The sequence below is a fragment of the Cariama cristata genome, unplaced genomic scaffold (assembly GCF_000690535.1).
Source record: "Cariama cristata isolate BGI_N322 unplaced genomic scaffold, ASM69053v1 scaffold2585, whole genome shotgun sequence".
In the NCBI taxonomy this organism is placed as follows: domain Eukaryota; kingdom Metazoa; phylum Chordata; class Aves; order Cariamiformes; family Cariamidae; genus Cariama; species Cariama cristata.
In genome coordinates this window covers 52,651-77,017 of record NW_009616785.1, presented here as the reverse complement: position 1 = coordinate 77,017, position 24,367 = coordinate 52,651, and the positions used below count along the sequence as shown (strand labels likewise).

The 24,367-nt window shown below is 37.0% G+C and overlaps 1 protein-coding gene across 1 annotated transcript in view; it reads right to left on the bottom strand.

Annotated features, from left to right (window-relative positions):
* AK5 (adenylate kinase 5) overlaps positions 1 to 24,367 on the bottom strand; it is a 91,103-nt gene that overhangs the window by 15,651 nt on the left and 51,085 nt on the right. Inside the window, exons 7-9 of the mRNA XM_009700285.1 lie at positions 22,670 to 22,746; positions 8,674 to 8,716; positions 7,532 to 7,576 (exon numbers count right to left, since the gene is read on the bottom strand). Of these exons, the coding sequence (XP_009698587.1) occupies positions 7,532 to 7,576; positions 8,674 to 8,716; positions 22,670 to 22,746 (165 nt within the window). The remainder of the gene's footprint in view (positions 1 to 7,531; positions 7,577 to 8,673; positions 8,717 to 22,669; positions 22,747 to 24,367) is intronic.

Genomic DNA, 24,367 nt, shown 5'->3' with positions numbered 1-24,367 from the left:
CTGGCAAGTGCCCTTTCTTTGGGGTTGTCTCAGAGGTTTTGGACGCCTCCTTACTCTTCAAGTGCTGGCATTGCCCTGTCCCACCTCCTCAATGGAGGTGGCTGCTTTTCCTTCCTCACGCTGAAGGCCGACCCTGTGAAACACCAAACGCCTCTTCAGCTGCTTGCTGAGCAGCAGCAGCTGCCTGAGCCCAGCTGGAGAGACAGGCAGTCCATGGAAACTGCTGGAAGCTACTTCTTGGGGATCCTGCTCCTGTGGCTGTGACCTCCAGGGCTGCTGGCAGAGCTGAGGTGAGCACGCCTTGAGGGCTGGCCAGGGTGGGAGGGCTGAGGGGCCATGTTGGTGCTGGGGGAGAGGGAGGCCAGGAAAGAGGAAAGCAAATGTCCATTGTGATAATATCAGGATTTGGGGAGAAGTTTCAGGGTGTGTAGCAGCATTTTTACAATCTTTGATGCATCTGTTCGGGAGATCTACTGCAGTAGGAGGTAATTGTATTCTTGTAGGGAGACAATGCTCAAAAATCAAAAGAGGCAAGGCCAAGACAAAAAAACCCCACTCTTTTCAATGAAGTTTTTAAAGTGGTGACTTCTGTATTTGTCAACTGTTGGGACTTGCAAATATGACTACACAGCTCTATTACATGGATTTAAGATGCTAGAAAATATGTGATTTTCCTTTTTGTTCATCTTTCCATGAAAGTATGTAGGAATAACATGGTCACAATAGAGTGAATTTGGCACCATCTCCTCCTGACTTGAACTTTCTTCTAACTTTTGCATTTAACTTAAGAAATAATTGCTCCAAGCACATAATTTTCAGAGAAGTTACAGTACTGCAGCCGAGAAAAAAATATGGGTCATAAGGCAGTAGCATCAAAGGAACGGTTTTGTCTGCTGTAACCTGGAGTCTTTACTTCAGCTTCACAAAGACAATTATCAGCCCATGGTGTAAGAATCGCACTTATGCTACAGTTCTAGCTAGAAATATCTTTGTCACAGTCTCATTTTCTTGCCAGTGTGGGTTGCATGTAGTTTTTCTATTGCTTTAATAAGAAGAACATTATTCTTTTGCAAAAGCACCGATTGAAAGAAAACAAGGAATAAATGAGTGGCTACAGAGAAACAGATGCAGAGAAATTATAGGCAAATGATCTGTAATGAGACCATTAAATACCTGTAGTGGCAATTAATTTTATTTCGTGTCTGTTTTGGCTTTTTAGATTTGTAAGTTTGTGTGTGCATGTGCTTGTTTACACATTCTGTCTCCTGGCCTTGAATATATCATCAGTGCAGTAATTTCATCCTATGTATTTGGCGTACGTACACAGTATTAGAAAAAAACAGCTACAAAGATTATTTTTTTCTGTTTCTTATATAAGTTTCTCTTCTGAACATAGAGCTGAAACAAATTTCATAATGTCCCTTCATATACTAAATAAACTAGATCTCTTTTTAGAAATAACAATACAAGGACAATTTTTGGTTCTTTAGCAGGCAAGTATTCAGAAAAGTTGATGTGTTTCTATAATACCTTTACCTGTTAATATTTTAAAAGAGAACATTGTCAGAATGACACAATACGCAGGGCATACACCATAATGAGAACTACTGTGCTTCCAAAACATTAGTTAAAATTGACTATCTTTATTTTTTATAGAATAGTTCCAACAAAGCTGAGATTAAAATGCTGAGCTCTTTAAAGAGGAAAAGACATAATTAAACAAGTTATGTGCTGAAAATGGTAATTTTTATGGCCACTGCTATTAATTTAGTATCATTTAATGAGTAGCAAGGCATCCTACTGATTGACAAATGTATATGACCCACTTTACAAAGTCTTGTGCTTTCTTATCAATGAATGAGACCACAGTTCTTGCATGGCCTGATCTGAGAAGAGGCTGAATGCCCCCAGGAAATTCAGCACTGATGGATGAACACATACCCAGCATTTACGCCAGTATTAATTTACGTGCCTGAAGTTAGAGCATTAGTTAATGTCTTGTCTCCCTCTGAAGGGCAGTATTTAATGTGACTGAAAAAGAGCTGTTTATGTGGGAAAGAATGTGAAAGTGCTTCCTTATTAATTAGATACTTACTTCCTGCTCAGGGTATATACTCATAGGACTGCTACGTAAGCAGCTTTAACAGCAAATTAACCCTGCAGTCATGAGGCTTACTGTCAATTTGTAGTGTTGCAAAAATTGTATTTCATTCTTTTAGGGGGTCTTTTTATTAAATCTATGTATTTTTCTAAAAAAGAATGAGAAAAATTTAGTAGTATACTTGAAGAAAGTTTATAAGGAACAGCTACATATAAAATATAACAAAAGCTAGCACAAAGATACTTTCAGTTAAGAATGCTTTACTGCAACTTGTTTTTCTGTTTGAAAAACAGCATAAACTTGAGGCATTGAAAGAAATAATGACGTCTTCCTAGTGGCTCAATTGTTAGGAGGAGGAAAATATGTCTTCACTTCAGCTGTGAAAGCAGAAGATTCTTTGTCAACACTGTCATTTTTTCTGTATGCTGTCATCTTTTACTCTGCCTACGTATATTTTGGAAAAAAAATTGTGTTAACCACTGACAAACTGATTCATGGTAACTTGCTATTCAGACTAATCATATTGTCTTTCAATTTTCTTCTATGATGTGAAGATAAAGAGTTAAACCCTAGAAAATGGCCAGAGGAATTATGGGTGTGCTGTGACCTGTTGAATAATGTAAAAGAACTACCAGCAGTTCTTCAGTGTTAGCATGCTTTTGTGTTATGCTAGTATCGCTAAGTGCAGTACATCTTGCTTTAAAGCTCATTCATTAACTTAATAGAAAGTTGCGGATTAAGAAATTAAGCACATTGTTCCAATCACTGAGATTATTCTTGGAAACGGAATCCTTTGTGTGTTCCTTTATGCTTTCTGATGCAAACAGTAAGCAAGTATCTGGAACCAGGGTACTAGACAGAGCATAGAAATTGAAAGCAGTGCTGTATATTGATTTTTTTGTAGACAAGGCTGTATCAAAAGGTCTATGTGCTGCCTTAGTGCAGTTTTCCCTTCCATTATGTTGATTCAGCTGCCTGTGAAACTGTAAAGGGATCTTCTGGTAAATAACTTCCTGGCAGCACTGCTGACTTAGGTGGTCACCTTTCCCCATTTAATTATTGACTGCAGAAATGCTTCAGAGAGCACTTCAAGGGGAGAAAAAGAGTGGTCTCAGTGGGCAGGGAGAAATGACAACTGGCCAAGCAGCACTTCTGAATGTTTAACTGCAGCCTGCCTTAGATCAATGAAAGATCTCAGTTTAAGAAATCGAGTCTCTTGCACCTGCTCTTTCCTCATGCCCCATTCTCCCCCCAGACTGTGAAAGACTGCAAGCCCAGGCAAGTGATTCAAATGTACTGGTCTGGCCTAGAGCACAGCATCACAAGTATATGAATTAATGATGCTAGAGGGAGCTGGGACTGCCACTGCGAGTGAGCAGGGACAGGAACAAGCAATATGAGCAGTACATGAACCAGCTTTGCTGCCAGAAATATTAATAAAGCAGAAGTGTCATACAGACAGACTAGGATGTCTCTATTTTAAACTTGCCAAATCTTACGAGTATATCGTATACCAAAATACCATGAACATTTACATAAAATGCCAGCAGCACAATTTACAAGAGAGTCCAACCATTCATTTTAAAATGTTTCAATTTCTAGACCTTATTTCCATAATGAGTATCATCTCTGTATCATAGAAATGTGCTTGCAGGGGAAACCTAGCTGCACGATGGAGCCTCAGAAGTCAGAAATGAAATAAAAATAACATCGGTCATGCTGTCCTTATATTCAAACTATGATTTTGGAGGACTTGATCAGTTTTGCAATTCTATCAACACTACTTGGATGATTTATACAAATAAAAACAAGCCTTAGCTTCAGAATCTGGTGTTTGAAGGCTTCTCAATAGTACCTCATCTGTTGTTCATGTATGATTTTAGTCCGAGTGAAACCATATAGGAATGATGCTGTTATTTAAAAACAACAACAAACCCTCAACTTTTTTTTTTTTTTCCCTGAAAGACAATTTTAATCAGAAAACAATCTGGAGCATATATTGGCAGAGTGATGTGATGTCCTGGGACATCACTGAGTTTTCACCCCTCTTAAAGAAAACATGGGGTTCATTTCATGGAAAGTCAGAGAAAGCAGCTTCATCAACTTCTACAGTTAGCACTTGGACTGATTGGTGTTTTAATTATCAGCACTGCTCATCCTATGCCTATCTGATTGCAGAAGGAGCTGTAATACAGGTACTGTAGCACAATTTAGGTTGGAAGGGAGTCATCTGGTAAAACCCTCTACTCAAAGCAGGGCTAAATTCAAAGTCAGATCAAATCATTCAAGGTCTGACATACCTTGGGCAAATAAAGAGTTTTGGGGTTTGTGATGGGTTTTTTTATGTATGCACAAGAAGCTGGTGACTGCATCTGGTAATGTTTTAACTGTAAGTGTAGGTGGCAATAATATCTTCCAAGTGTCAGGTGAAAAGCTGGTCTTAGTTACTTTGAGCTTAAACCATTATCACTTTGGTTCATCACCAAGAATAGGACAAGGATTCTGCAGAGGAAATTGCCTTAACTGACTAAGTTTTAAACAACACATTTAAGAGTAAATGGGGAGTTTGTCTCTGATCCAAAATGCAGAAAGATTCCCAAAAACTTTCTGCTTCGGTTTCAGCCTCAATCTAAGCCAAATGTGGCTATGTTTTATGAAACTCCTGTAGAGGATTGGGAGAGGTAATGCTCCCAGTAATTTTGTTATGACAGTTTTCTGGATGTGATATAGAGTATCACATTAGATAAGAATGATAAAATTATACATTGTTTGTTGTGGTTAAGATTTTTACTTTTCATGTTGCTCTGATTAAAAAGGTTTTTTTGGTTGGTGGGGTTTGTTTGGTTTGTGTTTTGGTTTGGTTTTTTTTAAGTGACTGGCAAGAATTATGTAAGTTTTAAATATTAGAGCATCCCCCAAATTTATCTTTGCACCTGTTTAATTTTTTATTTTTCTATTGAATTTTACTTTACAGGCTGAATTGTACTTGGGTTTGCCTCTTTTATTACCCTGCTGTTATCTCCCATATTTTTGAATTGCTGGTTCTATGCCTCTGCTTTGCTGTCTGGATAAAACATTGACATTGTTGCTTAACTAATCTGAGTTAACTGTTATTCCAATTAATTCCTACATTAGATCTAATGTAAATCTTTGCTAATTAATTTTTTCTTTCCCTTTTTGGACAGTTTTCAGGAGAAATTAGTGGAGGAGGGAAATTTCTGCTTTTTTTTCCTGTGTCTTATAAACAGTAGCTCAACTTGTCAGCTATGGCAGATGGTGTATTTATTTCAATTAGTTTGTAAACTACTTCAAATGCACATCTTTCGAACTCTAGTCTTAAAACATCTTTATAAGTATCTTATTATTTCCTCTTGAATACATCCGTGTAATGAGTAAACATTCCTAATGACACCTGAGACAGAGTCAGTTTTTCCTATTCAAGTATCTACAGCAGCATGCTTCAACTCATCTTCTCTGTTTTCTTTCTTGTCAAGGTATCACAAGCTGAACATTTCTAGCGCTGTCCACTGTAATGGAGTACTTAGCCACTGAGAATTTGTGGTGCTTTTCCCCCTCCACCTCCCTTGACAGTTTTGTTCTACTCCTGTGAGGCTTCTTTAAAGTTTTCTTTTGTCCTTGTACAATTCACAGTGATCAGACTTCAGCTCTTGACTGACATGTGAGACAAATTACTGCCTAGGCAAATGGAATGCATTTGGCTAGCATGTATAACGTTGACCCATGTGCACTCTAGGTTTAACAAGTGACTCAGGCATATTTACCTGCCTGAAAAGGCCATAAGGAAAAAAAGCTTGTGGCCATTCCAACCTAGCACCAGCAAGAACTCTGTCTCTGGGAAATACCATTTCCCTTCACTACCTAGATGGAGCAAAAGCAAGATTTTGCAGCCAAATGGGCAACTGTGAAGATCTCATGTTGGTCACAAAAAACCCCCAAACCAAAACAAAAAAAAACTCAGAAAAAATGTACGTTCACTCTTCAGACTTCAAGAAGCTTTTTCAGGGGTGGAAGGATGGGGGTGGGGATGGGAGTATTTTGGGAAAAAGTATAAATCATTCTACATAATATGTTGAAAAGGAACTCATGTTTGGACTTATTCAAACTTTTCATTATAACATTTTCAACAAAGAAAACTTAGACTTTTGATTAAACAGAATTTTCATTTGTTCCTAGAAAGCTTTTACTAGAAAGTCTGAGATGGATTTAAGAGCAGAAATAAATAGGGAAAAGGTGTGTTATCAGTTTTTAAGCTGTAAAATGGGTAGTAGATAGCTTATAAAAATTATAAATTAAAACCCACTCTTCAAAAAAGAAAAAGCAGTCCAGATGTAAATGAAAAATATGCCTTACCATGGACAATTTCAGAGGCAAAATTCCTTGAGCATCTTCACTTTTTTAAAAATTCTGTGTTTGTACAAACCCAAACATAATTTTCTAGTAAGATATGTGAGGCAGAGAGAATGAAAATTTGTCACTGTAGCAAACAGCAGGAAGATGTAATTCAGTAAGCATGGAATTACAGTTTGCTTAAAGACTGAAAATTAAGTATTATGCATCTTTCCCTTAAGAAGAATCTCCAAGGAACTCTACAGTAACCTAATTTACTTTTTCAAACACATAACATCCACCATAGGTTTGCAATAAATTGAGTCAACTTGTATTTGCTATAAGATAGGGAGAGATAAAAGTACAACACATAAACATGCTACCTTTTCACAGAATCCTTTAGGTTGGAAGGAACCTCTTGGGATCATCTAGTCCAGCAGCTCTGTTACACTAGGGTCAGCTAGAGCAGGTTGTTCAGGACTGTCCAGTTGGGTTTTGAACATCTCCAAGGATGGAGACTCTACAGTCTCTCTGGGCAAGCGGTTCTAGTGTTTGACGCCCCTCTAGTGTTTGACCACCCTGTAGTGTTTGACCACCTTCACAGTAAAAAAAGTGTTTTCTTGTGTTCAGGTGGAATTTAATGCATTTTAAGTTGTCCCCATTTTCTCTTGCCCTGTGACTGGGCACTACTGAGAAGATTCTGGCTCCCTCATCTTCATTCCCTCCTATCGGGTATTTATACATACTGGTAAGATCCCATGGAGCCTTCTCTTCTCCAGGCTGAAGAGTCCCAGCTCTCTCAGCCTCTCCTCATATGAAAGATGCTCCTGTCCCTCAAACATCTTTGTGATTCTGCACTGGACTTGTTCCAGTAAGACATTATCTTTCTTGTACTGGGGAGCCCAGACTGGACACAGTACTCCAGAAGCAGCCTTGCCAGCGCTGAATAGGGAGGAAGGATCACCTCCCTCAAGCTGCTGGTATTGGTATGTCTTTTGATGAAAAGGAATCATATACTTACAATCAAAACTAAATAACACGAGGATTTTCAAATGTAGCAGTTAAATTAGGAATCCTACTTACCAACAACAAAAATTATGTTTGATTTCCTCAGATCTTCTGAAAAGTCTAAAATGAAAATAAAAATTCTTTAGTTGGCAAGAGCTACTAATTTTAATCTTAGCTACTTTCCACATTGAATTGTGTAACACTTATGCAAGGTGATCTGATTTTACTAGATTTACTGTGTGCTATAATGCTCTGCATTCCAAAAGGAGCTATTATACGCAAGCCTATTTATCTCCCAGTTTCATAGTTCTCACTGCAGATATGATAAAAATATTTTACCTGAAAATTAGACCTTGCACATACACATCAGTTCTTTAAAAAAGAGGGGGGTGGGGCGGAGAAGCAGATGCATCTTGATGTAATAACATGCCCCCTGAGCCACTGTGTTTTTCTATGAATATGTTATTACATTATAATTGCTACAGAAGTTTGTTCATATCCCATTTGGATTTTGTATTTGGTGTACTACATTTGAAACGTAGTCTTAAATTCCCCTGAGCCTCAAAGTCAGCCAAATAATAATCGTCTTAAGTGAAATCCAGGTATTACTGTCATTTTAGCACCAAAACTACGGTAGGTACCACAGCTTTGCCTTTTACTGAAATAGTATTTCTTAAAAAAGCAGTTCCTTCTAGTCCAAGTCCCAGTCATGAGCCTGATTATACCAGTACAGAAGGCAATATTGCACCATCTGAGCCTGCTAGAATTTTATTATGTCTTTAACTTAATCACTTACAAGACACATTAATTTACCATATACAATGTTGGTTTTTATTATGTGGTATGTACATCTCTTATTACATAATATCATTAGCCATAAAAGGTTTTCATTAATCCTTTCATTCCTCTTAGACTCAGCACTCATACTTCCCAACAACCTTTTCGTAACTGCTAATTTCTGAAAACACCTATGAGATCTGATGCTGATTAACAGGAATATTTTCTAATAATTTTGGATCCACTGGCCTAAAGAGTGTAGAAGTGTCTTTTACAAGCTTTAATTTGCATTGAAAGAGAATTGACATGATAAAATGCTTTGAGACATTCACAATATAAATAACCTGAATTAATTCTACCTTCTAAGGAACTATTTAAATACAAGGGGAAATCAAAGGTTTCAAAATTAAATGGCAAATTATACTGAAAAAGAAACTCACCTCCTGTGCTCTCATAACCAGAAAAACTTGCCTGATCCTCCTCCTGTTAATTAAGCAATTGACAAATTGAAATGGATATTCTGCATAGTTTGCATTTCTTCTTGTATCTGCTTATCTGTGTATCTTAATATCTTCTCCATATTCTAACCACTCAGTTCTAAGCTATGTTGAGATATGGTTAACAGTGTCACAGAAATGTGTTAGTACTGTTTCAGTTGATAGAATATGAGCATGGAGAACCCAAGGTAACTTGAGATGATTAACTGGCCCATGTTGTTTTTGCGAGGAATGGCTTTTTCAGCGTCATTTGCACAGTTCCAGCACAATATGTAAGCAACCTGTGTGTACAATGAATTGCTTCTGAAGTAAATATGGTATGATAAGCTGTTAGTAGTGGAAAGGCAACATTAGAGTAAGTTCTAGAAATGAGCTACAATATAAAGATGAAATTAGTCTTTGGTCTAAAACAACTTGAATGTGTTTATCTTCAGAATGCAATGTAAGCTACAAGCTCTTACAAAGGCTGCTGAACTACAGAGAGGGATTACACCAGGGAAACAGGGAACTTGGCATGTGTTTTTTCCTGATATTTAACCACTTAGAATTATTTTGTCACATACTGTATAGTACAACCAATGAGGAATTACAAATACTGGCCAGCAAGAGTGTCAGAATGGGAATTCTTTGTCGCTCTTATAAATCGGAATTACATATATACTGGACATAGTCTAGGATATGTAGTGTCAATCTACTCACACCATCTGTGCTTCAATCTAGTCTATAAAATATCAGTAATGGCATTGACAGTAACATGCTTGTATTACATCATCAGAGTGTAATATCAGCATGGAATACATTATGCTAGTCCTCTCAAAATAGCATGGGGTTATCAAGCTGTAGTTTCTCACAGTTCTGCTTCAGTATGCTGTTAGACACAACCACTGTTAGAAATTTGTATAGCTGCATGAATAGATGAAACAAAAAGAACACATGGTGAATAGAATGGGTAAACTGCTGGCCACTGTAATTTGCAAGGCTCTTGCACTACCCTTGCAGGTTTCTCCTTGTGTTCCCATTATCACTGAAACAGAAGTACTCTTCATTAGGCTGAAGTACCATTACATTGGCTACACAGAACATTTTCATTTTTTGATTCACAGTAATTCTCAGCCTATTACACTGCAGCAGGAGAACTTCCATCTTAAAAAAAAAAAAAAAAGGGGGGGGTGTGCAAAATTAAAAAAGCAACTGCATCCACTAAGTTTGCAGGAAAGTATTTCATGGAAAAAAAATATCTTTTCAAATAAGAGATTAATCTCTTTCCTACAATTCAAGTGACAGTATTAACCGTACATGCTTTTTCTTTGATGTAATAATATAACAAAATATTTGACCCTGCAAAGGGTTTATTTTACATATAAAAGGCCTGGTTTTAGATTCAGCTTCGTATGCCTTTGAAGGTTTATGGATCAAAACCATTTTAGGCTCAAAGTTGAGAGTAAAGTTTCTTTAAAAATCAGGATCATAGTTGCAAGTTTACAATCCAATCAAAAAGGCATTACTTCTTTCAAGTACTGCTCTTTGTTCTCCCCTATAATTGCAGAATGAAACTACCTCGGTAAGCCTGGTGGGCTGCTCAGAGCAGCAGGTGATAATAAAGGTCAGTTTAAGTCAGGAACAGCTCTAATTTTTTTACAACTGAAATATATAAAAACTAGAGACAGAACTGAAGCTAAATAAGCTATCAGTTGCTTTTATTTGACCAACCATATCTGCTTTAATAGAAGAACAGGTTAACTAACCAACAAGCCATGTTCACCTAAGGAACAACTACTCTGAAAAGCCATTAAAGTGAATTCTAATTGTAACTCAAAAGCAGGTAAACAGGAAGTGTGACAGTGACATTGATCAGAACATCAGAAAAACGAATTCTGTTTGTATCTGTAACTGCTCACTATTCAGGTGCGGAAATATTGTTTTCAAAAGAATTGCTTTTTTTCTCTACTTTTTTTTTTTCCCAAAGGGCATGTGTTTCATAATTCTGTAAGACAACTCAGCACAGAGCTTGATGTGAGTGGAACCACCAGCCATGCTGAACTTCCATGACAAAATAAGCTTCCTCGTATTTCAGAGAATGTTATTCCATAAAAACATTTTTTCAGAGAGAATTGAACAGCACTCAGCTGGGGTGGAAAGAAGTCCTGAAAGCTTAGTCTCTAGTGGAGCTGTAAGAAAAGTCAGGAGGAACAAATTAGAACAGTTGGAGTACAATTAATTTTGCTTTGATAAGATATTCCTACACAGTTTTCATTATACTATACTTAAAGTTGACTTAGAACCATTTTCCTTCTGCCCTTTCCTCCCAATTTCCTCAAAAGTACAATCAGTTTTTCTGCTGCTCTGAGCGAGGAGCTAGATTTGCTGTTCGGTTTGCAGTGCCCTGTAGAGAGTGGCAGAGACCGGCATCCTGGTTAATGCCAGTCCTTTCATATCTGCATTTGACAATACCTATTTCTGATTGTGTCTTTCTCGCAAGTAGGTCTAGCAAGCGACTGTGAATGGCTTAACCTATATCAGCCTGAAAGCACTGTTTTGCCTGGTTCTCAAAGTAATTGGAAACTACCTGTTGGATTTGCCAAGTGATCATAGAAGGAAAAGTCCCACCAATTACTAGATTGCTAATAGTATTTTACACCACATTCTCATCAGGAATACAGTGATGTAGCAGCAGAACAGTCTGTATTCTCAGTATAGCCATTTCCATTTAGTTGACAGCAAGGTGAGGAAGATTATAACCTTATATGTAATGAGCTCTGAAGAAAAGTGGGTAGTCTGTAATTTCAGATGCCTTTAGAGTCAGATTGTATCTACAAATATTATCTGGAAACATATCAATTAGTGGGGCATAGCTAACCATGTAACTGCTTAAACAGTACATTAAAATGATTGCTAAATAGAGAAGTTTACTACCTGTAAAGAAGCTCTTATCTGACACTTGCCTTTAGAGTTGGAAAACACAGGCTTCTGACTGTATTCTGACTTCTTGTCATTTAGCTCATTATTACTAAATATCTGACTAGTAGTAGGTACTTCCTAGGTTAATGAGTTTAAGTTACTGCCTGTCATTGCTGGATTGTGAAGTAATTTCCATAGTAAAAAAGGACTGACAGTAAGTCACAGCAAACAATAAGGAAATGATACAGAATTCTCCAGATCTTTGAGTTTTGCTACTAATGAGTTAGGATTCTTAAGTCATATCACTTTAAAGAAAGCAATAAAATATATTTAATTTTTTTTAAATCTAACAATAGGACACTTTCTTCATTAGGATTTAGCAACAACTATCGTGAATGTTTGTTACCTGATGAAATAAGAAATCTTTTCTGTTACTCATTAATAACCTCTGCACCAGTCCTTGGTTTTGTTTTTGTGTTTTGTTGGGGTTTTTTTGTAACATGGAAAAGAAAAAAGTTCTATTGCCCTGATGTTGCTTGAATGCTTCTTGAAAATAGTGGTGAAAAGTGCCTGATACATTTTATTCAGATTTCTAACAGATAAAACAAGAGTTTCTCCTAGATATTTACTGAAGAGAATAAATAATCACAGATTAAGGAGAAGAGAGGCAGTAGAGTGAGATTGAATTTCAAATACAGCACGATTGTTGCCTAAAATTATGGCCAATTTCCAAGATTGAATTTGAGAACGTAAATATTCAAAGGAACATGTCAGGCACAAATTATTTAAACAGATAAAAACTACATGCTTCTCTGCCTAAAAATATTTGTTGAGAATTGAAGTTAACGTGTAAGCGCAAAAAAAAAAAGGCAGCATAGACAAACATAACTTTAATACAGAATGACATAATGTATACAGTAGCAAGTACAGGCAAGAACTGACTATGTAATTTTATCATGGTGATCTCATCAGCATCCCTTTGATGGGAATGTAGGTATGTAACTATCAATTTCTCAGCACACTGTAGTTATGTAATTCTCCCTTTGCTGTTGTTAGGTATGCAAAACACTTGTACTCCTGTAGCATTTTATTTCTTCAAAGAACACTACAGTTCCACATAAATCTTCCCTGTACTTCTTTTGGGAATAGAGGCAAGGGCATTATTTCCATTTTAGCAGAGATATTAGGTCACTTGTCAATGTACACAGTTATATATGGAAACAGAATTGGGTTTAGGACTTAGATTTCCATTTCCACCTCTATAACTTCTAGTATATTTACCTTGAATTCTTAGTCCTTAATAAAGTAACATTAAATGAAATCTCAAATGTTTGCAGATGATGCTTCTACATCTAGTACCCTTAAAATCAACTCTCTCACTGATTAAGAATAGTTTAGGGAAACAGAAAGCAGTATGAGATGTCTGTTGAGCACCATCTGGATATACAATTTGTCTGTTTCAGCACAGTCCAGTCTGTCACAATCTGTGTGGTTTTGGAGTTTGACATGTGTTTGCAGCTGAATTTAATAGGCATATACCTAATCACAGAGGACGGTCTTTCAGATTAGATGTATGCAGCCTGTATTTATAAAAATGTAGTTATCACTGAGTGGTGTCCTTATATACATTGAAAAGCGTAAAGACCCTGAGCAAGCTCTAGCTAGGCAAAGTTAAGCATCAGAAGAAATTAGGGCTAGTTAGAGCTCAGCTGTGGCATTTATCTTCTAAATTCCTGTTTTCTTCCTGTAAGAGCAATTGTTTGGTTTTTATGAGATATGCTGGGTTAGCTGCAGGTTTTATGTATGGGCAATGGTCCCTAGGAATGGACTTTATGAGCTATACAGTTGCTTGCCATTAAGTTTGATTTATGATTCAAATCACTTTTTGAGGCTGAGCTGCTTTCTGCAAGCTGAGTGTTAAAGTATGCCTCTGGAAAGCAGGGGCAGCTGTGCTCTGACCTCCTCTAGTCCAGAACTAAAGAATATGTGTAAATAAGATAAGATACATTATGAACACAATCAGACTCCAAGGATTTTTTTCCTCTGAAAGGCATATCTTATACAGTTCATAATGCTCAGCAGAGTAGAGTTATTTTGTGTCAAAAGGGACTAATAGCACTGTTCTCTCATCTTAATTACTAATGTTATTTGAGGTGATTTTTGTTCGTTTGGAGTGTGTACAACTAGAAAGTGCAAAAAAATCAGTGTTTGTAATAGCATCTACAAAATGCTGACAGATTATTAGATCGCTATGATTCCCTTCTGGGTTCCTAGCAAAGACAAGAATTTCTACACCATTATTCTTTTAAAATAAAACTTATTATCAGTTCTGAAAATAAAACAAATTTATACCTATACAGAGGTAGAGCTTAACTTGTTTTTAATACTTGTAAAACAAGATCGACTTCTCTGGCTTTTAAAGATAATCAAGATTTTTTCAGATTCTTCATTCTTGTTCTTCAATAGCATAACAAATACCTATCAGTACATTAGAGGTGAAAAATCACAATCTGTCTGCTATAGTGTGCAAGGGCTGGGTTTTTAACTTCTGTAGTTTTTTTTAATGAGAAAACATACATGTGGTTATTAAGCATGAAAACGAAAGCAAAATTTATTTAGTTTCGTATTGATTTCCAGACACTGGAAAACTGGAAAAAATTTCAAATAAATTAACTTTTAAGAGCAAACTTACTAACCAAGGTATGCAATAAGAATGCCCCTCCCAGCAGGGTAGCAGCATTTTGCATGATCAGAGCAGCATAAGATTGTTCTGGTAAACCAACCCCTTCTTTTGCGATTTTATATAGGTTTAAAAGGTTGAAATAGAGGGAATAGTGTTGTATCAAGCTCAAAGAAGAACTGAGGCTTGATTTTTAAATATCTTTCTGTTTTTTGAAGACACTTGAGACCCTCAAAACCCATATTATCTGTGCATGGTTATTATCTATTGCTCATTTTAAAATACTTCTGTCACATACAGTCTTCAGCTACTTTTCAGTAGATCTATATTTATAGAAAGTTCCCAGTGCCTACAAAATTCTTCCCAGAAGTTATCACTACTTCTCCTTTAGCATTCTTTTCTGTAAATCATCTTCAGTCCTTAAATGATTTTTCTCTATGTGGAGTATTCATGCTGCTTGGTACACATTCTCCCAGGGGCTTTTTTTTTACATCAGGACGCTGCAGCAGGAGACCTCCCAGAGCATTTGAACCACAAACTCAGAGCTGCTTAGCTCCTTTTCTTAGGCTGCTAACGACAATCCTAATGAACAGATCCCTCAAATCATACACCATCAGCACTATACACAGAGTCTCTCTGCCCTGAACTGTTACATTGCCTTCTGAGAGCTGGAATTCAGTGGTTTGGTTTTGGGGTTTTTTTGTTGGTGTTTTGTTTTTTTTTAACTTTAGATGAAAAAGGCTTTTCTGCAGGCTAGTCTCAATTAAATTTCCAAAAAGAAGAAAGAAAAAGATCTTGGCACAGAGAAGGACAAGAATAGGGTCTTGTAAAAATAAGACCAGCGTGTGGCCTCAGATCCTATGATTTTGCTGCTATTAAGATAAAAATTGACAGCTATGCTCAAATTTTACCTCTCAAAGACCTTCTCTGCTTAATGTTTGACCAAGCATATTCTAAGTTTACTAAAACACCTATTTATGTTTTATTAGGTAGTTTTATAACTTTCAATAAGGAACTCTTACAGAATTATAAAGAACTCTGTTAAGAAGGAATTTAACTATGAGAAGAAACAGTCCAGTGATTTGAGAAGCACTACTGTGAAGGAATTCTAAAACTAGGCCACCTCTCACTCCTTATGACTGGTATTTAAGCCCAAATTGACTCAAGTTGACTGCGCAATCACAGGGTACATAAGGAGTAAAAAGACACCAAATAGGAAACATACGGCTTCCTGAAAATACATTGAGGACTTTTTTTTTTTAAAGTGTTTCCAGTGTATCCAGAGAAGCCACTCTTCTGCTTCAATACGAGTAAGTTATTTAAAGAGCAGTTTTGTATCCCATATAGTAAAATAGCATCCTTGCAATCACTGCAGTTTAATATGTAAATGTAAAAATCTAGTATGTACTTTGACAGTGATTAAGAAATATTAATACGTTTTATAAAAAGCTGATTCTTCTTCAGTGTTTTAAAATATAGGAATTGTTGCTACAAATATTTTTAAGTGTGGGCTTTGGTAGCTGTCTTTAGGGACGCTGGCCTACATGAACAGAACCTGTGCACAGCCCTGAGTAAAGTGTCTAAATCTAGGAGATGGGGGCGGGATATTTAAAATACACCTTTGCATTTCTTTATCAGCTTTAGATGCGATATAAAACGTTCTGATGTGGATCCTATTTGTATCAACTGTGTGGGACGCCTGATATTCCACAAGAATTATGCAGTTTCTCTGGGCTGTCAAGGTAGACATGTAAAACACAGAACTCGTAAATTTAGCTGGAAAGTTATATTTTGTGTGTGAAAGGATAAGGCCTCAGTTTGCCAGTGGAGGGGCAAGGCAGTGTGAGGAAAGTAGGTACGCTGTCCTAGATACTGTAAATTGTAACACTTTTCTACAGACACCTTCCACAAGCCACAGAGAAGAGCTTCCTAAGTTACTGAGAAAGTATTCAGTGGAGCATAAATGCAGCACATCTTGAAAAATGATGCCATCACTGTTGTTTAAAGCTCCAGTAACTCACATGAGCTCACCATCTCTATAACCAAGTCCTTGTCCTCTGTACTGCCCACCAGAGCTACAGGCAGAAAGTTTTGGTTCAAAATCAGAAATGAAATGGGAATGCAAAACTTCAACTAACCTTGGCAGTTCAAGCCCCACTAATACATGTATCACCAGAAAGTAAATCCAAATAACACCTGTGAAAGGAGGCGCAAACAACTATTTCTGGCATTCAAAAGAAAAATCGCAGATTGAGTCTACAGCAATTTTTCTTGCCCATTTTGCTATGGCTTGCATGGGGGAAAAATAGAGCAGTAGGCTCTCTGTCACATGCTGTTACTACAGTGTACAATGGTGTTTGTACCTAATTCTTCAAGCTTACAAAATTATATAGAAGCATCAAAATATACTTGGTTTGAGCTTATTAAGGGAGCACTTTGTAACAGGCAAACTGTAGTACTTTGTTTCTAGAACTGATCTTTTTTTTTGAGCATTTAATAGGATAGTTTCCATGGCAACTTGAACTGAACAGATTGTTCATTGACTTCAGTACATTTCTATTAAACATCTTTTCTCTGTAGTTAGGCCTGCCTTTACAGCTCTTTTATCTCTTTGGATGCTTATTCATTATCTGGTTTTGCAGATACGCCTAAAGTCGATTGGCTTCCACCTTTCTAAGCTCTTAAAAAAACCCAAATGTTGAGGAAAGAGAGTTTCACGATCATTCTCTGAGTTTCCTAAGAGTCCATTTTCTTTTCTGTCGCGTACTCCTGTTCTAATCGGTTTCCCTGTAGAACCAGAGTCTGTAATTTAAATTGATACTGCTCTCTATCAGTGAAAGAGAAATGGACACTGCAGAAGTGTTCAGCATTAAAACCCCAAATGGCTTCTGGATACTCTTGGTCGCTTTACTAAGACCTGTAACGATTAATGTCACATAGCATATATGAATAAAATTGCTCTTATACCAGAAGTTCCTTATGTTCTCGAGTAAAGAGAAAGCACATGATTAATATAGTACATTCTAGATCTGACCACTTAAATAATTTAATCAATGTTTCTGTATTTTTGAAAGGTAGCTTTAGAAATCCCAATGAAAATTTCTCCTGATAATGGAGATGTGCAATTTATTCTTTGTTGTATTGTAATGTCAATCCCTGGAATACTGTGTCTGAAGGGTTAAATAAATTACTTGGTTTGAATATTTGATGTAGATAAAATGGAGTCAAAACACAGTGACAACTGATATGAAACACAGTAAATGGAGGAAAATGGTCTTTGGTTTAATCCGCAGAGCTTTAGTTAAGTGAGGTTTTCAATTTGCTGTTGCCCATCAGTTTTAGGAATATATTTTTGTTCCGCATCGGCATTGAAAAGACTTTCAGGGCCTTTTGATTATCTCTCTTTAATATTAAAGTTTCAAGCTATGATAATCAGTCAGGCTGGAAATGTTGTTATAGTCTTGGCAGCAATGGAGTCTGTTTATCATCGGTTCACTTAAAGCTTTCCTCCTGCTCCCGTAAAGCCCACATTCATATGTGCTCTGGGTGGGAAATGACAGTGAGCTGTAAGAAGAATTGTCAGTACATGGCAACAACTTTTAATCAAGAGCTTGTTTCCTCTCATTACAATGAGAGTAAGTCTCTTTGAGGCCTTTTTTCCTCCACTTCATTTTGGGTTTGCTTGTTGCTTTTCAAGTGAGCTGTCACATTTTCTAATTATAAAACATTCTGCACTTGCAGAAAAGATTGGGTTACGCAATTTTCTTAATTCAATAGATTGCCTGTCACTGCTGAACAGAAAACCTTTTATTATCTTTCAGTCTTTTTTACACCTACTTTTCCTAGGTCTTTAGCACTCTGGGGCAGGGGGAAGAAGGCAATCTCTCCTTTGCATGTGCCATTGTGTTCCCCTAATTGCCTAAGTAAATGCAGTCTGACACTGGAAGGACATGGAAATGCCTCAGTTATGAAAAATGAGCTTCCATGTTTTGTAGATGTGAAATATATTCCCCTCCTATCCCAAATATTAGAAGAGGCTAAGTATATTTTTAAGGTTTTAAACTGAAGTTTACCTGATTTTCATGTTTCCCAAATTTGAAAGTTATCAATTCTATAAGCACTTGTTCAGGAGTGTATTCACTCTGCAGTCATCTGACTGTATGTTTTAACTTTTTCTCTAATTAGTCTAAATAGTCCTCAGACTAGCTAAGGTTGTCTTGAAAGTCTTGTTTTCACAAGAAAATAACTGGATGCTCTTCTGGAACTCTTTGGCAGGACTCACTGATGCCAATTTTTCAAAACTCCCTTTTGGCCTGAATGCACTTGAAATAAGCCAAATGGTAGGTTTCTAATTGAAAATCCAATTCTTTAAGCTAAAACTTGCCTGATCTCTGGAAGCAAGTGGCATTATATTGACAGCCTCTTGGGCAAAGTTGAGAAATTGAACGGCAAGTATAAATGAACACAGCGAGCAGTGAAATCCTGTGTTGCACTTGAGAGCATTCCAGCAGCAAAAGACAATCCTTATTAAACCAGACGCTAGTCATGACAGCGAGTTCTGCAAATTGAGAATATTCTATAAAGCACAGGTCTTCCCTCATTAGAAGCTATGCTGTTGCACCCAAAAATGAGTAGCCCAAAACACATTCCTGATGTCTTAAGTTTCAGATATTTTCACTGATGTTATCAGTTTACTGTGCTTTTATGTTTTTCAATCATGTCATGAGCAGTGTAATCATTAGTCCCAAAAAGGCTACAGAGATTGCTACCACATGAAACTTTGGCTGGTTCTTCCAGAAGGCATTCTCAATAAGAGGTACTGTCTTCTTTTATTTTTATCTTTTGGAAGAATATATTTTAGGCACTCATTCTAAAAACCTAGATTATTCCTTCTGTAACACAGGATCTGACAGCTACAGATCTGAGAAAGAACAGAAAAATAGTTATTAGTGATTTGGAGAACTCTCTTTTCTTCTTTTTTTTTTTTTTTTTTTTTAAAAAAAAGTGGGTATTTCCTTTCTGTATTTCAATGCTGTAGGGACTTAGTCATTACAAGTGTTCTAGTTCTTGAAGCATTCATGCATAGCTGGTAGAAAACAATCAGCTTGCTTTTAATTTAGTTACACGAATTTAATCGAACATTCATTTATAAAATGTACAATATAAAGCTCAAGCTTTTTCTGAGTTCATTTTAATTCAATTTCCCCTGCATATTCCTCCAGAAAAGCCAGATCTTAGCCTGCGTTAGCGTTGCTTTGCACTGTTTCAACAAGAGGTACCAAACTTTGCTGTATTTTAGAGCACTCCTAGATGAGCTGATGACTACATCAGTAGTTGGAACCACAGCACTCATTCTCCTTGTTCCTGCCTGCCAGTGAGAAAGGTCATCCTGGAAGAAGTAATACATCTAAAGAATTCTGATACTTCTTTGTTGGCTTAGTTAACACTGGAGATTTTTCTGGCTCATTCCAAGAATGAGAAAATGCAAAGGTATCTGTGTACGTCCATTTCAGCTGTGCCAAGTGATACTCATGCCCAGCTGTGGCTTTGTCTTCAGTACATTGTGTACTGCTTTAACCTCCAACTCCTCTTGTTCAGTGACTACCAAGATATTCTGCTAAAATTCAGCCATAAAATTCAGCAGCTTAGCTGTGTAAGGTTGCTTAGAAACCAGCTTTCTTATCCCCCACCTTCTCATGACAGATTTCCTATGCAATAACATCATTGCATGACACATTTGTATCCAGACACGCATTCATTTTCCACTTGAGATTCTCTGAGTAAAGGTGGTTGGTGCTTCGTGCAATTTGTAAGCAGCATGTGGTAAATCACTGGAGTATTAAATCACTGCTGCAGTCAAAATGAGCTCAAGTTTTGAATGCGAGCAGTTCCTCACTCTTGAATTTAGTTACTGATGTTTTCCTCCTAAGAGTAATTTCTAATTTTGTTTTTCAGACTGGGTAGCTAGATGGTATTATGACTTTATGGTAATCTTCACTCCCCTTCTTTGCTTCTGCATATAATACTTGCTTGCACCACTTCAAAATTTAGACAGTAAGGGCTTTTGGTTGCAATTGCTTTCTTCTTTATATTGTCTTTATATTTGTACAAGGCATGTCATATGAACTAGGTATAAAAATATTTTTTAGTAATAGAAATATTTATATTTTTTTAAATGTCACTGATAAATATCAAAGATACCAACTTGCAGTTGAAGAGAGTCATTGGCAGCCACTTAATATTTATATATCTCTCTTTGACTGAAGGGTTTTTAGCACTGTTTTTACTTCATTTCTCCTTCTCTGTTTGATAACAGTATTGCACTCTTGCCAGAATGGCAATGTGTTGGGCTGGCAAAATAATCAGAAAAGCTAATCACCACATCTGGCAGAAAGAATATTTGCTATTAACAAATAGCAGTTGTAGTCGTCTTCTTTAGTTTCACTTAAGAATCACGTGCAACTTTATTCAAAACTACAGTTGGTGCTGTTATGGACTGTGCAATGTATCATCAGTGAACCATATAGTTTGAAATTATAAATTAGTATAATTTTCATATATTTATTTCTGTAAATTTTATTTTGTAACTATAAAACTCAAGCTTATTATTTGCACAGCATTTCAAACGTTATGAACCAAGAGTATAATTTCTTTACTGTTTATACTCTGCCAAACGAATGTATTTTAAATGTCATTAAAATGCAAAATTTAACATCAACATAATCCAAATATGATTTAAATATACATTCTGCTTTATACGGCATAAAGGCCTAAACCTTGCAGTAGCGAAGTAGTACAGTCAAGACAAAGATGATGAGAAATTTAAGAGTTTCCTGGGATAGAGAATGTTTTAAGAAGGATTTGTGAAAGAATGGGATTTGGAGGCAGAGGCGAGCTGTTTGCTTGAAAAAAACCAAGTTGAAATAACTGAGCCAAAAAGAACAGTAAAAGGAGCATAAATTAACAGAAATTAATAGGGCTAGAACATAGAACATTTTGCAGGTGAGGATAAAATGTTGCATTGAATACTGTGAAAGAAAACTAATGAATGAATGGATGATACTGTATGAAAATACAGTTTTGTTGGTCCTGATTCTGTCACTCTCTGTAAAATGTCACAAGAAAAGGTATCTTTTGTGAATAATGAGGAAAGAGCTGAGAACATTCACAACTGCATTTGGTGAATGATAACAGAAACACAACATTCTTTGCCAAGCTGCTTGCGAATCTAGAGAAGTATTTGTGGTATTCATGAAGAAAATGCAAGCAGAGTTGTGCAAAAGTGAAAGGCAGAAAGCAAAACATACAAACCCACCACTCTTAAGTATGGTGGTGTGATAGGCAGATGGCTTTAACAATATTTTTCTAATTATAAATCATTCTTTTAATGCTTATCCACAGCACAGTAACAAAAATAATAATGCTTATCCTTAGCACAATATCCAAGCCACAGGAACTTCCTGTGTTTCAGTTTGTGCCCATCGCTTCTTGTCCTGTCACGGGGCACCACTGAAAAGAGCCTGGCTCCATCTTCTTTGCATGCTCCCTTCAGATTTTGTATACATTGATGAGATCCCCCCCAAGCCTTATCTTTTCCAGGCTGAACACTCCCAGCTCTCTCAGCCTTTCCTCATAGGAGAGATGGCCCAGTCCCTTAATCATCTTAATGGTCCTTCACTGGACTGTTACAAGTAGCTTCATATGTTGTACCGGTGAGCCCAGAGCTGGATACGTTACTCCAGATGTGGCCTTAGTAGTGCTGAAGTGAAGATTAGAGGGGAAAGATTTATACAACATTTTTTCTCCTCTCTAGCCTTCTTTCTTCTTATGCACAAGGAAAACACTATCTCAATTTAGTTTTTAGATGTGGATAGAATGGGATCAGTGGAAAGACTGGTTTCAACACACTGCAAGCATTTCTTGTTTTATTCTTAAAAACACTTTTCTTTTTCAAGGGTAGGATGTTTGATTTGGTTTTGGTTACATTTCACACTTCTTGTATTTTCATGCCTCTCTTTTTGGAAAATGTTTTACTCCCTCTTCTTAAATATACAGTAGACTTACAGTGCATTCCAAAAATTCTATTTGCCATGTTTGCCAACATTTTAAAATTTGTGGAGGAAACTCAGAAATGTACCGTAATGGAAGATATGGGCTCTTAATGCCACGATAATATGCACTCTCTTCTCATAACCAGAAAGCAACCTCTGTGTATCACGAATTTACTTATATTGCACTTAAAAAGCCCTTTGGCTTAGGTACCATTAAAATTCCACCACCTTGTTCAGACAAATTGTATAGCACAGTATGTACATAAACTAGAAAACTGTCTAGAGAGAGGCCATATATACATAAAATTACCTGGTCTTCAAAGTCAAAGTCTGTATAAACAGTATCTCCAGAATCCATAACCAGACTGCAATCAAGTTCACTTGGCCCTAAAATAGGAAAGAAAATTAGACTCCAGAAATGGATTGGAAATTTTCACTTTATGAGATGGAACACTATAATATTTCCAATTGTCTGTATATACGCAAAAACTGTGATCCAGTTGTGCTAGAGTACCCAGGTGAATGGTGTTCCATTCCAAAACAAAGCCTTCAAAGCATCCATGAAAGCTACCTCAAATATTAGTAAGGAATGGTTATACTAAATGGTAAAATGTTTTAGCTAGATTGCAAATTTATTGGGCAGAGTGTTCTGCGTGCTATGACTTGCAATTGTAAAATTGCCACAAGGATCTTGTCTCAGGGGAGACTACAAACGATGTTTAGGAAAGAGAAAGAAAATACTGACTAATTGGTGATTAACAGATAAGGATCCTGGAGTGATGTCGATGAGGGACCAAAACAGCATGCTCCCAGCAGCAACAGTCCCCATTGTTATCCTATCCTATCCCTTTCCAAGGCAACAGTGTGGCTCTGCCCCTTCTCCCCATCATCCTCCTGTGGTAGGATCAGCAAGTCATGCAGCCTCTTGCACTTGGGATGACAAAATTCAGTCACTGAGAAGCCTTGACCTGGCTGAGCTTTTCAGTTTTAGCTTCAGCTAAACTGCTGAAGGTGCAGGATAACAGGAATTGGGCTTGGTATTTCAAGAAGTCATGTAGGGGGCTGGTGGTTGCTAAACCAGAATGGGAGAATAAACCACTAATCATCTTTCTGTATAAACACAGGAAGGGAGTAGCACGGACATCATACTCATGTTCTGGCATTATGACCCCATTCAGATTATGTAATTCCTGGGCAATAAGGAAACAGTCTCCTGTGCCCTCCAGATAGTGCAGCTCTAAACCAAATCCTGCACGTATTCAACACGTTAAGGTGTCAATAGGAGTGTGACTAGAGGAGTATTTTTCACAGCATTATTAAAATGAGAATAACAAAAATACTGTAATGACATAGAGAGATCTAAAAGTTGTAACCAGCCAGTAGCCACAGGTGAGTCCAACCACTACCTTCATGTGGGGTGCAACAGTTAACACCAGGGGAAGTATAAGATGTGTTTTGTTTTGTGCTCTTATGTCCCCAGTCAGGCAAGACGACTGATGAGGAAGGGAACCTGTAACCTCCTGGGTTACAGGTGTCTCTGCCTGGGATACTGGTGTCTCTACCTGGTATGATGTTCCTGCGAGCACTGGCATTGAGGATACATAGTTTTAAGACTGTTGCTGACCTGGAGTTGTTTTCTCGCCATTAGGGATGTTTGTAGGGGTGGCTCTCTGCAACAGGCATTATCAATAACAGATTTTGCAGTTCAGTTTGTGCCAGATGCATTTATGTATTAGCTGCTTTTGTTTGCTTTTAAAGTTTACATAGTAATAATCTATGTAGGTGGTGAAGTAAATATCACTAAGAGAGGGAACAAAGGAAAGGAACTGGATGTCATGATGACTAAAACCATAACTGCTTGGTAGAGATGATGATTCCAGGGTGTCTCAGTTTGCAATCCATATTACAATTGCTGCCAAATTCATCTTTGATGCAACTCTTTAGACTACAGAAGAGATACCAGGGAAAAACTTGGGTCTACCATCTGCTGGTGTTTTGGTCCCGTTCC